The sequence below is a fragment of the Bos mutus genome, chromosome 7 (genome assembly GCF_027580195.1).
Source record: "Bos mutus isolate GX-2022 chromosome 7, NWIPB_WYAK_1.1, whole genome shotgun sequence".
NCBI classification, from domain to species: domain Eukaryota; kingdom Metazoa; phylum Chordata; class Mammalia; order Artiodactyla; family Bovidae; genus Bos; species Bos mutus.
The window spans coordinates 99,200,338-99,218,620 of NC_091623.1; the positions used below are offsets into that span (position 1 = coordinate 99,200,338).

The 18,283-nt window shown below is 37.1% G+C and overlaps 1 protein-coding gene across 1 annotated transcript; it reads left to right on the top strand.

Annotated features, from left to right (window-relative positions):
- The first annotated feature begins 519 nt into the window (after window positions 1–519).
- LOC102269935 (serine protease inhibitor Kazal-type 6) lies at window positions 520–15,963 on the top strand. The gene is made up of 5 exons (XM_070374754.1): window positions 520–577; window positions 3,555–3,577; window positions 10,303–10,434; window positions 14,294–14,409; window positions 15,918–15,963. Exons 1-5 carry the CDS (start codon window positions 520–522, stop codon window positions 15,961–15,963), a joined length of 375 nt encoding a protein of 124 aa, XP_070230855.1.
- Window positions 15,964–18,283: the final 2,320 nt, after the last annotated feature.

Genomic DNA, 18,283 nt, shown 5'->3' on the forward strand with positions numbered 1-18,283 from the left:
TGAAAAGCCAAGTTACACCCGAGATTCCATTCCCTGGTGGTGGTGACTCATTGGGATCACAGACATGCAGGACCTGTCTGAAAGAGACACAGCATCAAGTGGGGCTCCACCAGTGAGTCATCCCTTTCATACAGTGAAACCTTAAAGGGAAGGGTAGGGAGGATGTATTGAAGGCTAGGAAAACACAGATTACTGGTGGAAAATGACATCCTCTATTAATAAGATCTAAGGTAAGATCTAAGGGTAAGATCTAAGGTACGACTCATATAATTGTTCTAATTTTTAAGATTGATGGGGAGCATGAAGCATTTCTTTGAATTGGTGACAGGTTCCAATAAATGCTTATATAGGACTGCAGATGGTTTCAGAATGTGAGTTTATAAAGAAGGTGGAGATCCCAGTTCCCTTTATCATGTCTATATATATGTCTCAGTGTGTGTTTCAGAGCTCTCGGAAGTGTCTTGAAAGAGAACCTGAGCTGGACAAAGCAGCCTTGATCTGAGTGAGCTAACTGGCACCATGAAAACATCAGGTGTCTTTCTGCTCCTCTCCCTGGCTCTTTTCTGCTTTTTCTCAGGTGAGTTTTTTTTTTTTTTCCTTAAAGTTAAAATCCAATACTTACATTGAACTGGAAACAACAAGTATATTTGTCCACCATATTTCAAAATCCTAATAATTTTAATACAAAATATCAATTCTGAGAGATTATCATAATGACTGCAATAATGAAAATGGGTGATGGTAATAATGATAGAAATAACTTTCATCTGTTGAGCATACACTATATTCTAGGCAGGTACTCAGGGCTTTTATGCATTATCTGCAACACACATAACAAGGTATTCATAGACACATTCCATATATAAGAAAACTGTAGCACAAAACAGTTAAGAAAATTTTAAGGACTTGTAACTGAGTTTGAGCAAGCTCCAGGAGTCAGTGATGGACAGGGAAGCCTGTCATACCATGGTTCATGGCGTCGCAAAGAGTCAGACAAGACTGAGCGACTGAACTGAACTAGTAAGCAGAATTTGGAATTTGAATCTAGGTCTTCTAGACGTCACAGGTGTCTGTTCCAAAGGAACAGTATGGAGAATTGATAACTATTTTAAATATTAGCTTGGCTTTCCAAGACAAAGCTAAGCTTTTCAGTTCTCATTATTCTTATAATTAGGACTCAAATAACTGAAACTGAAACAAGCAGAAAACAGGAAACTCAGAGAATCCTTCAGAAAAAAATCATCGAACCTTAGAATTCATAAACATATGTTATTGGTGAACTAAACAACTCTTGAAGTAGGGGAGTATCTTTGGCCACATTAATGAGCAGCAGTCATATATTCTACCAATTCTGATTATTCAAAGGACAACTGTACTTCAGTCTGATGCCTTTCATCATACCATCATCCATGTGAATGAACAAGGCCACTGCATCTATTTTTTTCTTTCTTTATTATTCTACTCTGTGCCTTTGTAGTGGACAAAATACACACTAGAGTCTCTGGACACAAAACCTAGGTTCATCACATCCACCACTAGCCTGTGTCAACTAAAGAAATAGGTCAGTTCTCTGAGAGAGTCTTTCATTCTTAGAATGCTGGACTTGAGACTGAGTCCTAGGAATCTGCAGATCTGGTGTATCATTTTCTGTGATAAAAGTAGTTGAATTTGGCTGCTATCAGAGACTGTAGATGCCCAAATGTGTAAAAACAACAGTTTTTCAATGAAATTGAGCAGATGAAGAAGTCATTGTTCACAGGGAGCTGATAATATTTTCATAAGCAAATATATTCAGAATCATAAAAAAATGAATAAAGGGTTTCTGTAATATTATGAAGTAATTCTGACTAGTAAAGCCAAGTAACTCAAGTAAGTGGATCAGTCAAGTGCTGAAATGGTGTACAAACAGATTTGACTATATTAAAATCTACTTGCAAAGACTGTCTAAATAATTAATAATTTATTTTTTCTTTTTACAAAGGCTAATTGGATCTGGGTGACTAATACGAACAAATACTAATACCAGAACAAGGTCCCTGATAGGCATGATGACATTTGGGAAGGCACAGTGCCCAGGAGCCTTAATGTTGAGACCAAGAGGAATGAATTTCAGTTCTGGCATTTCCATTTTGTAGCTGTGTCACCTTTCTGAGTCTCATTTTCCTCATCTGTAAAATGTGGATATAAAAGGACTAGCCCTGGGGAGTTAAATGAGAAAACGTACATAAAACGTTTAACATAATGGAACATAGTAAGTGTTTGAAAAATGTCTATTAATATTGCCATCACTAAATTTTAAAAATAAAAGTACTAGTTTGGCTCAGTCAGACTTAGCAGCAGCAGCAACTTCCACTTTGACATTTCCTACATGTAAGACGGTGATTTGTACAGTGGAAAAATGGCTGAAAATTTTAACAGTGAGCCCTCCCTGGTCAAAACAATTATTTGGGAGTAGTTAACAAAAACTATGGACTTCCAGACCCTATTTGGTCTCATATAATGGAATTTTTCAAGTGGTTGTCCTGGGAGTCTATATATTTAATAATCAGTCATATCATTTCAACGTGGTTGGTAATCACTACAGTAGTTCATCACTAACTTTCTTTCAAATTTAAAAGCTTTATTCTCTCCTTATCCCCATTAACAGAGAATGTACTTTGAGGTATTTCCAGTTGTCTTCCCATAAATACTTGCCACCCTTCCTGCCTTTGAGGTGGCTGTGGACTTATATGTAAGGGGGTACTGCTAGTATTAGGAGTTCTACAGACCAGGCCAGAGATCAAAATTCAGCAGCTCATACCAGGACTGAACCTAAGACTTTTATTATTATAGCATTTTTAAACCACTGTGCTAATTAGTCACAACCTAAAATCACATATTTAATCATAAAGATGGAAGGAAAGAGAGAGAAGCAAGATTGTACTTTTGAAATACGATCTTTCAGGAATATAGAGAGATGTAGCAGGAAAAATGAGTCATAGAAAATAAGTTTGTTCTTGCCAGTCTAAATTTGAGCTGAGGTTTTAAAGCTGAACACAGAAGGCATAAGAACAATTTCAGGCTCAAAGAACAGACAGCAAATCCAATCCCTACCTTCAATTTCCCGACACAAATGCTTTGGGGAGGGACCAGAAGCAGTAAACTTGGGAATGGCAGAGTTAGAGTCAACTTTCCAACCCAACTTCTCCAAAGTGAGGCCAGAGATGATAAATCATTTCCACAGTAAATGAGTGACGGAGCCAAGACAGTAAGATGAATCTCCAGATGCTTAAACTATTTTTCTCACTCCACCCCAACCTCCCAGAAATATTACACCATCATGGTCCATATCCACACATCACTTTCCAAGTTTCTACTGTTCCCTAAGAGGACAACAGGTATAAAAATGTAAAGTAACCAAACCATGACTTATTGAGATAACCAAGAACCAAGTACAAGTATCATTTTAGGCTTTGGGATTACCTAATATTATAAATCCCACTTTTTTGCACATTCAAAAATTACAGTGTTTGGATTTCATGCTTTTTTTTCTTTTTTTTTTTTTTTTTCCCCAGGTGTCTTCGGTCAAGGAGCTCAGGTCGGTGTATATAATTTTATTTATTCTTCTGACCTGGGTGGGTGGCTCTTAGCTGGTACTCCCTGACCAATGAGGTCTGTCTATGGGTAAAAGAGCAAAGAAATGGACAAGCAGGACAGATGCAGAAAACAACAGAAGTTCTTAGTTTTCTAACTACAATCTCTTTATGAGAATACTGGTTTCAGTTTAAAAGGGCCTAGACACCCACTCTCAGATTTTGTTAAAATTAAATGAATATAAATAAAAAGAGAATGAATTTGTGGTAACACTCATGCTCTTTCACTGATTCCATTGTGTAATCTTGGGCAAGTTACTCAGCTTTTCTGAGCTACAATTTCCACACCTACTGAAAAGGGATATTACCATTTACCTCACAGAATCAGATTTAAATTACATAAACTATGTGGGATCATGTGGTAAACTATGTGTAGTTACATAAACTATGAAAGGATTAGTTATTGATTAATAACGATCTTCTGAAAGAGTTAGAAGAGAGATTATTATTTTCTTTTTAGAAGGCAACCAAGAGTAGACAATTTGTGTAGTGTTCTGCAGTGAGTAGACACAGACTGGTTCAATCAAATTTAAATACAATTTGGGTTAAAAAGTGGAAAGGGCACAAATTATCTTTATTGTTTGGACTGGTACGTTACAAATTAATCCACCAACTTTTTACTAGTTTTTTTGTCCTAGCTATGAAATAGACAACACAAACAAGAGGTATGTGCCCTGCCAATCACACCCGTATGTCCATAGTGAACAGTGATACTTGACCTTGGCACTGGTTGTTGTTTGCCTTGCTGTGCCCAAGAACCCTGGGCATCAAGTTTCCAGACACTACTGCCAACTAATCAGGAGTTGGCAAAGAAGCTGAAAAACATTTTCCAACTTTAATATATCTACTACATCGTGTAAGACATTTTCCTCCCAAATTTTAGTATCTCAGACATTGGGATGTATCTTGCAGTGAATGACACCTTACAACTGCCTGCCTGTGTGTGTGTGTGTGTGTGTGTGTGTGCGCGCATGCACACTTGTGTGTGCATATGTGTGTTTATACTGATATACATAATTGTACATCTTAAAGTTGATTTCTTCTTATATTTAAATAGTTATGTTAGTACAGTCTATATTATATATCAAAAGAAGCAAACAATAATAAGACATAAGATCCAGCCAATATATTTTATACCTTATTAGGTAGGTATATGATTAAGACCATTACACATAGGTTTTTACAATATAGACTTTAATCCTGGTTTTCTCATTAACACAAAAGTTACTTCCCATCTTTGGGCTCTTATTTCCCAGATCTTTAATGTTTCACAGATTTTTAGTGGTTTCTAATGTTCATTTAAAATATTCTACTGATTCTATTCCTTTAGATGAGCCTACGTCTTATATTCTGCTTGCTTTAGGATCCCTGGGGATGTTCACTCAACATGTAGATCCTCAGAGACTAGGCCAGACTTACTGAATAATAATCCCAGATAGGAGGCTTTGGATCTATATTCTAGGAATGTAGCACTGGAATGCACTGATTTTGGAGTGCTCCAGTATGTTGGAGACAATACAGATGAGTCCCAGTTTGAATATTTACTGCCTGTGTAATTTGAAGGATGTCTCTTTCCCTTCTCATTGCCTTTGTTTCCACATCCCTAAAATGAAGACTTGGATTCAGTGATCGCTAAAGCCCTTCTGGCCTGAGGTATCTGAATCAGTGTGAACTAAACATGCCTTACCAAGACTGCTGTCTCTCTTCCATTCAAATATAAATGGCAAAGAAGTTGTCACCTTTTGGATGACATCAATGCTACACTCTCTTCTGCAAGTCTGGAAAGGGGGTGACAGTCCCAAAGCCAGGCAGAAGAAGTTGACGCTAACCTTAGGAGGTTGTCTGCCTAACTTTGATCCAGCCAAGACAAAGGAAGAACAGTTTTTTTCCAACACCCAACTCATTCTTTCCTTGCAAAGAAGTCTTTCATTATGAAGCATCTTATGGAAGATTATAGCTAGCAGTCTTAATTATAGATCTGTAAAAGTTTCTCATTCTTTCAAAAATATTTTTTGAGCTAAACAAAAAGTATGTTCTAAGACTTTTGGAATTCATGGTCCTGTAAAAATTTCCCCATAAATGTAAATGACTACTATGCTACCAAATCTTTAATTTCCCAAGTAAGAACATTAAAAAACATAAATAGTAAAATAAAAATAACAAAGATAAAGCTATTATTTATCATCACCACCCTTCATTTCAGAAATTGTAGTATAATATTAATAACAAATGCTTGAAAGTCATAATCACAGAATACAGATAGTCCATTTAACCTGGATAAATTTTTATTAGAATCACTTCCTACACTATCTTTAATTTTTCTTATTTTCTCTATCAGGCTGTGTATTTGGGAACCGTATACTTAAAGACATGTTTAAATGAATATTTATGACTGGGATTAACAAATCCCTCAAAAACAATGATAGGCAAATGTTTTCTTTTATGATAGTCTTAGGAATACCTAAATTTAGTTTTGTTGTATTTTAAGATAAACACATGGCAAATTTTAATACAGTTAGTAAAACAATGCTCTTGACTAGAAAATGGTGTTGTTCATGCTTCCTAACAACCTTGAAATCACTTATAACTATTATACTGACAGAATACTTAAACATTAATACAATTTGGAGATGTTAGTCAACCTCAACAACTTAGCTACAGAGGAAAACCAAGGCCTCAGAAAGAGGACCTCACTGACTCAAGTTTACCAATAGCAGTAAAGCTGTGTGGTCATCATTTCAGGATATTTCCATAGCGCCATGCTACCTCTAACCAGCAACAGAAAGCAATTATGCACTTTATGGGAAAGTGCTTTGAGCAGTGTAATTATCGAACAAATACAGAATAGTGTTCACTAGCCTTATATCCTAAAGAAGTAATGGAAAGAGTAGTTTCAAGTAAGACAACTTGTCTCTGTGTGTTGAAGGGATTTGGAAACTTGAAGGAAATGGAGGCAAAGAGAGCAGAATTCATTATATAAGCTTCAGGTCAGAAATGCTGAGGATGGCTATAGATAGTAAATCTGAAATTAGTGAAGAGGCTTAAGATAAAGAAATACATGAAAGGGAACACTTGTTCCCTTTCTATCCCTGAGGGATAGAAATGATGATGTTTTAATCTGAGGGTAGGTTGACAGATTTGAAGAATGGTGCTCTGACGGAGTGGAGAAGGCAATGGCACCCCACTCCAGTACTCTTGCCTGGAAAATCCCATGGACAGAGGAGCCTGGAAGGCTGCAGTCCGTGGGGTTGCTGAGGGTCAGACACAACTGAGCAAATTCACTTTCACTTTTCACTCTCATGCATTGGAGAAGGAAATGGCAACCCACTCCAGTGTTCTTGCCTGGAGAATCCCAGGGACGGGGGAGCCTGGTGGGCTGCTGTCTATGGGGTTGCAAAGAGTGGGACACAATTGAAGTGACTTAGCAGCAGCAGCAGCAGTGATGGAGAGTGGAAAAATTAGAATGCAAAACTCGTTTAGAGGGAAAAATAAAGAGTTCTATTTTGGACATAAATGAATATTAAGTATGAATCAAACTGTTGACTAAAGGTATCTTGTATATTTCTGACAAGTAGAAACTAGACATTGAAATTTTGTTTTTTTTATAAAATTTTATTTAACTTTACAATATTGTATTGGTTTTGCCATATATCGAAATGAATCTGCCACAGGTATACATGTGTTCCCCATCCTGAACCCTCCTCCCTCCTCCCTCCCCATACCATCCCTCTAGGTCATCCCAGTGCACCAGCCCCAAGCATCCAGTATCGTGCATCGAACCTGGACTGGCGACTTGTTTCATATATGATATTATACATGTTTCAATGCCATTCTCCCAAATCATCCCACCCTCTCGCTCTCCCACAGAGTCCAGAAGACTGTTCTATACATCAGTGTCTCTTTTGCTGTCTCGTATACAGGGTTATTGTTACCATCTTTCTAAATTCCATATATATGTGTTAGTATACTGTATTGGTGTTTTTCTTTCTGGCTTACTTCACGCTGTATAATAGGCTCCAGTTTCATCCACTTCATTAGAACTGATTCAAACGTATTCTTTTTAACGGCTGAGTAATACTCCATTGTGTATATGTACCACAGCTTTCTTATCCATTCACCTGCTGATGGACATCTAGGTTGCTTCCATGTCCTGGCTATTATAAACAGTGCTGCGATGAACATTGGGGTACATGTGTCTCTTTCAATTCTGGTTTCCTCAGTGTGTATGCCCAGCAGTGGGATTGCTGGATCATAAGGCAGTTCTATTTCCAGTTTTTTAAAGGAATCTCCACACTCTTCTCCATAGGGGCTGTACTAGTTTGCATTCCCACCAACAGTGTAAGAGGGTTCCCTTTTCTCCACACCCTCTCCAGCATTTATTGCTTGTAGACTTTTGGATAGCAACCATTCTGACTGGTGTGAAATGGTACCTCATAGTAGTTTTGATTTGCATTTCTCTGATAATGAGTGATGTTGAGCATATTTTCATGTGTTTGTTAGCCATCTGTATGTCTTCTTTGGAGAAATGTCTATTTAGTTCTTTGGCCCATTTTTTGATTGGGTCATTTATATTTTCTGGAATTGAGCTGTAGGAGTTCCTTTTATATTTTTGAGATTAGTTGTTTGTCTGTTGCTTCATTTGCTATTATTTTCTCCCTAGACATTGAAATTTTGAAGACAAGAAAAAAAGTCTAGGACTCATTAGTATCATCTGGGGAAATACATGTTCTCAGGGAAAATCAAATATATAAAGTTTTCTTGAAAATGTATACAATTAGTACCCAGGAGGAAGCTAGAAAAGATAATAAAAAAAGAGAATAAATAGCTAGAAAACTGGGGGTACTGACATATATGAATCAGAAAGGAGTTTTAAAGGTGGGGGTAGTCAAGAATAGCACATATAAAGAAGTCATGAGCATTTTATAAATATCCAATGGGTCCTGAAAGATGTCATTTAGAGAGCAGTTTTGTAGGCTACAGTCCATGGGGTCACAAAGAGTCAGAAACGACTGAGTGACTTCACTTTCACTTTCACTTTGGTTGTGTGGAAGCACTATTAAAACAGGGGAAGTAGAAGTCAAGTTAGAGAGGTGTTAGGGAAACTGGTATTAAGGGAGCTGGGAAAGAAAGGGGTTAATTTACCCACAAAGGTAGTATTTTTCAGTAAAGAGAAGAAATGAAGTCTTACATCCTAAGGGAGTGTGTGCGTCTGCAAATTTTCACTGAATTTTTTTAAGAATTAAAATATTGAAACTCAACATTCCAAAAACTAAGATCATGGCATCCAGTCCCATCAACTTCATGGCAAATAGAAGGGAAAAAAGGGGAAGCAGTGACAGATTTTATTTTCTTAGACTCCAAAATCACTGCAGATGGTGACTACAGCCATGAAATTAAAAGATGCTTGCTCCTTGGAAAGAAAGCTATGACAAACCTAGATACCATGTTAAAAAGCAGAGGCATCACATTGCTGACAAAGGTCGGTATAGTCAAAACTATAAAGAAGGCAGAGTGCTGAAAAACTGACACTTTTGAATTGTGGTGCTGGAGAAGACTCTTCAGAGTCTCTTGGACTGCAAGGAGATCACAACAGTCAATTCAAAAGGAAATAAACCCCGAATACTCATTGGAAGAACTGTTGCTGAAGCTCCAATACTGATGCAAAGAACCGACTCACTTGAAAAGACCCTAAAGTTGGGAAAGATTGAAGGAAAAAGGAAAACAGGAAAGCAGAGGATGAGATGGTTAGATAGTATCATTGACTCAATGGAGACGAATTTTCGCCAACTCCAGGAGATAGTGGAAGACAGAGGAGCCTGGCATGCTATGGGGTCGCAGAGTCAGACATGACAGTGACTGAACAATAACAACAACCAGCCTGGCTCTCTGCCTCAGAGCAGGGATTTCTGGCTGGCTCTGTAAAGGCATTCTGCAAAGACCACATTCTGAGCCTTTGGCCACCTGATGTGAACAGCTGGCTCACTGGAAAAGACCCTGATGCTGGGAAAGATTGAAGGCAGGAGGAGAAGGGGACAACAGAGGACGAGATAGTTGGATGGCATCACCGACTCAATGGACATGAATTTGAGTAAGCTCCAGGAGATGGTGAAGGATAGGGAAGCCTGGTGTGTTGCAGTCCATAGGGTCGCAAAGAGGCAGACACAACTGAGTGACTGAAAAAAAAAAACAAATCTCTGGAATTCTCTGAGGGTGGTTCTTTTCTGTCCCTAGTCACCATGCTACATTTTTTCACAAGTGAGTGAAGAGTATCCTTTAGACATGAAGGAGGAAGCATTTGAACAATAGTTGTTATTTCTCCCACCAAACTGAAGAACTAAGGACCTAGCTTTACTAAGCTATTCCACCGTAAGAAGTCACAGCTACAATTTGGATTATCAAAGCTGGAGCATCCTTAGGGATTTTCTAGTCTCATGACACTTAGCATTCTTTATGAGTTAGAGCCTTTCGGAATGTGATGAGAGATACAGTTAGTGCAGGCCTACAATGAGAGGCTTATTTTCTACACTACTCCTTCAGGACTATTTCAAATATTCCACACTGACTTTCTACAACTCTTAAGGTGACTACATTTGATTGTCATAAAAACCCTGGGAATGAGGCATGGCAACTGTATTTTGGGTTTTTATTTGTTTTTAAAAATTTGGTTAAGAAAATTGAGGCACAGATGTTGAGTACTTTGTCCAAGATAACACAACTGCCCAATGGCAAGTGGCAGAAAAAGTTCTATAACTTGATTCCTGAGATACCTTCAGGGATCACGGGAAGCCACTGCAATTTACAAGTATGTAGATTCGTGTACCTATGTTAATTTAAGGAGGCTTGGTAATATACCAGTTAGTTGATTTGGTTTTATTCACTGAAATCCTTTGCTGTTCCTAGTCCTATTTCCAGGGGTGATGGAAGGGTCAGGTGGGTTTGGGGAGGGAGGAGGGATCTGGAAATTCTCAAAGCAAAGAATCTCCCCAAGTGCCACTTCCATGTTGCTTTCTGAAGGACAAAGGAGGCTGCAACACAAGATCACAGGGTTGGATGCCAAGGAAAGGTGGCTTAAGGAGGCGTCTCTTTCAAGTAAGAGACTTTTTTTTTCTTTTCCTTACCTGACCTGAGAGGCCACATCTGGCATCTTCCCCATATGCCGCTTTGTTGCAAACATCTTTGCCACAGGGGTTTCAGCCCTTGTGTAACTAGTTAGCTGCAAGGCAATTTTGCCATAAAAGATAAACCGGTTGATGGCTTGGGTTGGTATTTCAGCTTTCACTGGTTGACCGTTTGGTTTCATTTCTCCATTGATACAGTATTCCCATTTTTATATTATATACATCTTGGCCCTTATAATGGTCTGGATAGTGAGGCGCACCCTGGCAGTTTTAAAATAATGGCTAATAAAAACTTCACATATGGGCTTGACAGAAAATATGGTGGTAATACTTATTTAGCACTACACCAGGAAAATGGCACCCCACTCCAGTAACTCTTGCCTGGAAAATCCCATGGATGGAGAAGCCTGGTAGGCTGCAGTCCATGGGGTCGCTAAGAGTCGGATACGACTGAGCGACTTCACTTTCACTTTCCACTTTCATGCATTGGAGAAAGAAATGGCAACCCACTCAGTGTTCTTGCCTGGAGAATCCCAGGGACGGGGGAGCCTGGTGGGCTGCCGTCTATGGGGTCTCACAGAGTCGGACAGGACTGAAGCAACTTAGCAGCAGCAGCAGCAGGAACAAACAACAGTGTAAAAGCTTTACAAAGTAAAACAAATAGTTACAAATGTGTATCCTAGTATTTGGAAAACAATACCACTCTTAATGAAGGCAGAAATTTTAGTAAAAAACTGTGAAGCCAAATGAGGAAACAAAGTAGCAGAAAAAGGTACAATACTATGAATGAAAGATGTTGAAGGCACCTGCTTAGGTACAACCCATAAAATTAAATTAGGTATTTGTGCAATATGGCCATGAATCTGCACACGTTAAATACATTCAAATATGCTATATTTTGCAATAAAGTTTTTTTAATTTTGCTATGAAAAATAAATTTCATTATATTCTCATTAATGTCTCTCTTTTATTTTTGGTAATTTTATCTTTTATGGAAAAATTGCTTTATAGTCAATTAGCTATCCATGAAAGTGTCTGTGGCAAAGATGTTTACAGCAAAGAAGTTGACGATGAAAACACTTAGAACCTGTAGGGAGACACCTATCTCTGACTGAGATGCCCTTTTTCTCAGTTTCCACATTGCCTGTATTTGTCCCATTGTGGCCTTTATGACACACGGTGCTGTAATTACCTGCCCTTCTCTGATTCCCTAATGCAGATAAGATGGTGAGCTTACTGATATATTTATAACTTCTTCCTTCTTATATCACCAGCACCAAGCCCTGTGTTCTCTAAATACTAGTTACCCATTAGCTCTATGTGAAATAAAAGAAAACATGATGATTCTGTGGTTTAAAGAATTTTCTTGACTCACGCACATAACTGCAAATGTGTACTTTAGTGACATAAATACAAAATACATTGGTTTTTTGTTGTTGTTGTTGTTGTTTTTAACATTCTATGGTTTCCCTGGTGGCTCAGACAGTAAAGAATCAGCCTGCAATGCGGCAGGTTCGATCCCTGGGTCAGGAAGTTCCCTGGAGAAGGAAATGGCAATCCACTCCAGTGTTCTTGCTTGGAAAACCCAATGGACAGAGAAGCCTAGAGGGTTACAGTCCACGTAGTCACAGAGAGTCAGACATGACTGAGTGAGTAACACACACACACATTCTGTGGTTTATAATATCCTAAAGATTTTCCAGCTTTTATTTTCTATTTGGAGACCTAAAGAAAAGATTACTGTCCTGAAAGTGGTATGAGAAGATGGAGTTATCTGTAAGAGCAGAGGAGAAAGTGGGCCTATATGTAGGACAATAAGAAGCCTGGGTATCTTCTGTCTGACCCAGCCCTAAGAAAATCACTGGTTAGGATCATACTACACAATCTTAACAGTACAAGATGCCAAATTTCAACAAAAAGTTATATTCAAGAGTTGGATACCTTAAACCTGATATATGTAATAATATTTTTACAACTCAGTTGTATGGCTTTTTTGCTGGGCACCTCCTCATGCAAAGTTTCAGGGGGCTTTGTCAGTATATAATGGTTTGCTAATACTTTAAACAAATGATTCATCTTACCTGTGCCCATACAGTCCACTAAGAAGTTACTCTAATAAAGTCTACATGGCCTGACTATAAGCAAGGTCAAGGTATATCATGACAGTTGGTCTTTATTTCTCTCAATGAAGATTTGTTGGAAATCAACAACTGTATATTGCCAGAAATTCTGGGTCAGCCATGAAAAGTATGTTCAAGCACCGGTCTCAGTGCTTCTGGTTGTATGGCACTGGTAAGCCACTTAATTTCCTAAGGATCAATATTCATGTCTGTAAATTGGCTAATACATTTTATATTGTTCAATGTGAATCTCTGCGTTACTGTGAGACGATGGAGTTGATCCATGTGGGGACAGTTTGGAGATTATGAAGCAACTGATAAACATAAGATAGTATTATCTTAATAAAACTATGATGGGGTAAAATATGGTCCCTCTATTCGTGTTTAAATGTCACTTCATTCCACACAGCTGCCATCTGAAGGAGTTCAGTTTTACCTACTGCATATTGCCTGTTCTCTGGAATAAAATGGCTCAAATGTTATCTGCACACCAAATACTGACTCAATTGAGAGTGAATTGAAAAGAATCTTAAAACTCCAGACTAATTCCAAGATATCACTATAACTAAGGAGATACCTTAGTAGCATAATCATTCCGTCTCTAGAGCCCATGATGATAATCATTAATTGGTCACAGTGTGTTTTCTCACCAAGGCTAGATGCAACCTCAGAATCCTTCAAAACAGAACAGTTTAGGGCAGTCATTACTCAGTTATTGTAGTAGGCACAAAAGTTCAAATTCTACAGATTCTGGGACAGAGTAAGTTAATGTAAAGATATTAGAATTTTGTTTTCAAGAGATAATAAACTGATATAGCAGCCAGGGAAAACTGACCAGTTATCAAATAACACCTGGGAGCGTCTTGCAGTGACCATTCATATCTTTAAAGCAATTCAGGAGGAATGCTTTTGTAGTTACACTAATACAAATTTTCTTGTTTTTTCATCTGCGGCATACAGCATGTAAGATCTTAGTTCCCAGACCAGGAATCGAACCTGTATCTGCTGCAGGGGAAATGTGGAGCCCTAACCACTGGACAACCAAGGAATCCCAATACAGTTTTTTTTCCCCCCATTTAAAGACCCAAAACTACTCTCAATTGGTACAAATTAGCATTGGAGGATAAAACCATACCCATAGCATTTGTCTCACTCCTCCTGTAAGAAATAAGCACCTGCCTTATATCATTAACATACCCCTGAATACAGTGACTATAGACATGTGTTCTTTAAAGAAAAAAATCTTAATTATGTTTAATACATTCTAGTTAGAAAAAGAAAGTGATTTTTACTTAGAAAACTTTACACCACAACTATGTACAATAATATGTATAATTTTAAGTTTACTGTCCACAACTTATCTGAGGGACAGTCCCTTAGACAGAATGCACTAATATCAATGTCACTGCGTTTACTTTGCCAGGTTGACTGTGGTGAGTTCAAGGACCCCAAGGTCTACTGTACTCGGGAATCTAATCCCCACTGTGGTTCTGATGGCCAGACATATGGCAATAAATGTGCCTTCTGTAAGGCAGTGATGTAAGTATCATATTCATCAAATCTACCTTGCAAACACAAACTTCCAGAATAAGATTATGACACTGTCCTGGAGATATTCTAGAGAGTTCTACTCATACCCATCCATAGAAACTGAAGTAATAAGCTTCAGGCAAATGAGTTGAAAACAAATGAAACAAAAACAAGCCCCCGCCAAAGTTATCTGAAGGTTTCTAAATTATCTAAAAAGATGATCTCAGGTATTTCACTTTGTTAGTATTTTTGACTCAGGTAACTTAAAAAAATTTTTATGTCTTTAAGCATTTTGATACATTTTCTTAGTTTTTCATTTATTTCTAATTAAAATTTCAATCATTTTCATACAATTATGTTTGTTGTTATTATAATTTTGGAAAAGATGGAAGAAAGTTTTAGAAGTGTAGTCAAGTTAAAAATTTCCTCAAAATCAGAAACATGAAAAACTTAGGAGAAATTTTATCGATAAAAATATTATCCAAATTATTTTCTGATATTTATTTTATAAAAATAATATTTTGTAGACAATAAGTTCCATTCATTCTGATGAAAACAGCCTTTCAATAAACAACAGAGAGGATTATCCTTTATTACCCAGACTATACAAATTTTACCAATTATATTAGGAAGATTCTACCAAAGAAAAATATGTATTGAGTTTACATGTTTATAAAAAACAGAACAAGTGCTATAGATTTTAGTCTATATTATTTTAGTTGACTATTAGATTCCCGATGAAATGTATTTTATATTTAATAAATATTTATTCCATCAATTAATCAATCTTTTGATTAACTGACTGCTCTAAAAGCCAGGGGATTTAAGCAAGATAAAAATGATCACACTTTCTAGTGTCTTCTACCACTCTCATCATTTTCTTGTATTAGAGTTTCTTCTATGAATTCCTTAACTTTCCTTAATTAACCCATAAAATTCCTAGGCACAGGGAATATATAAATCCCTATCAATAACAGGGCTAAGCATGTAGAATGATATTAATAAATATTGAATCTATAGATAATACACATGTGCCTATATTTCTATATATCTGACATATCAATATCAACATTTTCCCAGGAGAAGGGCAGTAGGGTAAGGTGAGATTTGATTTAATGGGCCCACATTACTCAGAGGGCCTGAAAACATGTCTGCTAAAAAATGTCAAAGGCCTGAATATTTGGTTGAACCTCTTACATCTTCTATCAGGTTAGAACTATGACAGTATAGTCTCTTTGCAATTATATCTCAATTTTTACATCTGTATACATATTTACTCTCAGATAATGAACAGTTAAAACTGAAAGGTCTAAACCTTAGTAAAACTCTGAAGTTTAAGATTCATACTTTCTGCAATGAGGCGAGATGTTACCTCCAAGTGCATTTAACTAAAACCTAATCATAGACATGGATACCTGTGAATCAATTGATTCTATGACAGTTAAACCTTTTTCCAACCTCTGTGATGGATAGTAATGATACTGCACTGAGCATATATTTGTCTTTCTTTTTTGTAGGAAAAGTGGTGGGAAAATCAACCTAAAGCACCGTGGAAAATGCTGAAGCAGAACCAGAATGCTGAAAATGCTGAATCAGAGAGCTGACTTGCCAGCTCTCTCGTATTTCTTTACTTGCCTCTGCTTTTACTTTACTTTTCTCTAGCGAATCCCTTCAATTTATAAAGACACACCTTCTACTCTACCTTGAGCTTAGGATGTTCCATATACATTTTTCTTGATTCGCTTGTCAATAAAGTAAATTCTGTAAAATCACTGTTTTTTTTTTTCTTTTTATAATCTGTCACCAAAAAAATAAAACAAAACCTACAGATACAATATAGAATACTGACCTGGCATAAACTTGGATAAAAAGACCTGTTTTTCTGATGGAAATCAACCATGCAGTGGTCACCATGGGAACCTAGGAAAACCCCCTCCCTCCTCTTTTGTTTTTTCCACTTCATTTTTTAATTGGATAATTGCTTTACAGAATTTTGTTGTTTTCTGTCAAACATCAACAAGAATCAGCCATAGATACATCCATGTCCTTCTTTCTCTTTATTCGTGGAATATCAGTGTAAATCATGAAGGAATTTTTACTGAGATGATCATATGTCTATAATTATTTTACAGTATCTATGATTTAAGTCTTAGATCACAAATTACATTTTCTTCCTAATTTCAGGAAAAATATTTTATATAAAAATAAAACATTTATCCTCTCTGGACCATAGTTTTCTTATCTCTAGGGAATGATGAATTATATTATTACATAATAGATACTTCATAAAGACCTACTTTATTTGGCTTCCCAGCAACATCAAAGGATCTAGAAGAAAGAAGTGAATATATGTTCAATAAATAATGAATAGATGCAAAGTCTCTAAAACTGTGTAAAGGAATGAAATTAACTGATGTTAATCATGGAATGAGAGAGTTGGATGAAATGTGAGAAATCTAAAGGCCCAGAGAAAGCTTACTTATACTGCCAAAGAAAAAAGCTCCAGTTAGTAGAAAAGCCAAGGTTAAAACATAGCTCTTTTGATAACCAGTTCCGTCTCCACATAGCTGGCTCAATCCCAGGAAGACAAGCTAGATATATAAATATCTCATTCTGAGCCATCCAATTGGAAGTGCTGAAAACCTACCCTTTGAGTACTCTAATTCAATATAGCATGTATTTACAGATAACATCGTCCTGGGTGAACTCACACAGAAGACCGATCTAGATATATTTACTAGATGATCATCCCTCTGCCAGCAAATATTTACTGGGTGCCTACTCTGAAGGAGGCTCTTTCTGGTCTCCATACTTGAAATATAGTTATGGATAGGGATAAGAAAGGAAAAAACATACAGACAAACAAACAAAAAACCCCTATCTTGATGAAGCTTATATCACAGGAAGAGGTAACAGACAAAAAATAATCATAATAAGTAAATAAATAATATAGTAGTACTTAAGCAGAGACAGTAGCCAATTGCAATACTAAGTCAGATGATTAGAAGAGTTCTAACTAGAAGAAATGGAGATGAGGGAGTTGGCCAAACAAGTATCTTGTGGAACAGCAAAAGGAAAAGCTAGAACACAGTCCTTTAGTCTGAAGGACACCTGATTTGTTCGAGGTTCAGCAAGCAAGCAACAGTGACTGAAGAGGGATGAATATGAGGGCAAATTTCTGGTGATACGGTCAGAGAGGCTAAGCCTAAATCATGACTTTATAGTCAATGTTTTCTCTATGTAGTTTTGTAATCAAGATTTTTTTTTCCTTTATCATCCCCATTTATAACTGTATTCCAAGCATGGAGAACAGAGCCTGAGTCACAGTAGGTACTCAGGAAATGTTTTCTGGCAGACGGATTTTTTTCTTGTATTCTTATGTATAAAAGTATGTTAACTAAAAACATTAAGACCATTTTTTTCTGTTTGTAAAATCTCAATTATATCTTATGCACATAGATGTTACTCTTCATGTATATAATTGAAGAAGGTCTAACCAAAATGGGGGATGCATCTGATGTTTAGGTAAAGAGCCTGGTTGTGGGGGGCGGGGCATGAATTAGGTTGAGGAAAAATTAGGAAAAAGAAACACCTTATACTCTTGTCAAATGTGGGATTTGTACTCTTCCATGAATAAAGATGCTGTGCTGTGTGCTTAGTGGCTCAGTTGTGTCAGATGCTTTGAGACCCCGTGGACTGTAGCCCGCCAGACTCCTCTGTCCATGGAATTTTCCAGGCAAGAATACAGGAGTGGGTTTCCATTTCCTACTCCAGGAGATCTTCATCTTCCCAACCCAGGCAGTGACCAAAACCATCCCAAAGAAAAAGAAATGCCAGAAGGCAAAGTGATTGTCTGAGGAGGCTTTACAAATAGCTAAGTAAA

What these genes read in the sequence shown, in the direction of transcription:
- LOC102269935 (XM_070374754.1), top strand. Translation starts at nt 520, where the DNA reads ATGAAAACATCAGGTGTCTTTCTGCTCCTCTCCCTGGCTCTTTTCTGC. An exon ending in TCTTCGGTCAAGGAGCTCAG is followed by an intron (nt 3,578 to 10,302) that starts GTCGGTGTATAT and finishes AATTTGGTTAAG; the next exon opens with AAAATTGAGGCACAGATGTT. An exon ending in GCCTTCTGTAAGGCAGTGAT is followed by an intron (nt 14,410 to 15,917) that starts GTAAGTATCATA and finishes TCTTTTTTGTAG; the next exon opens with GAAAAGTGGTGGGAAAATCA.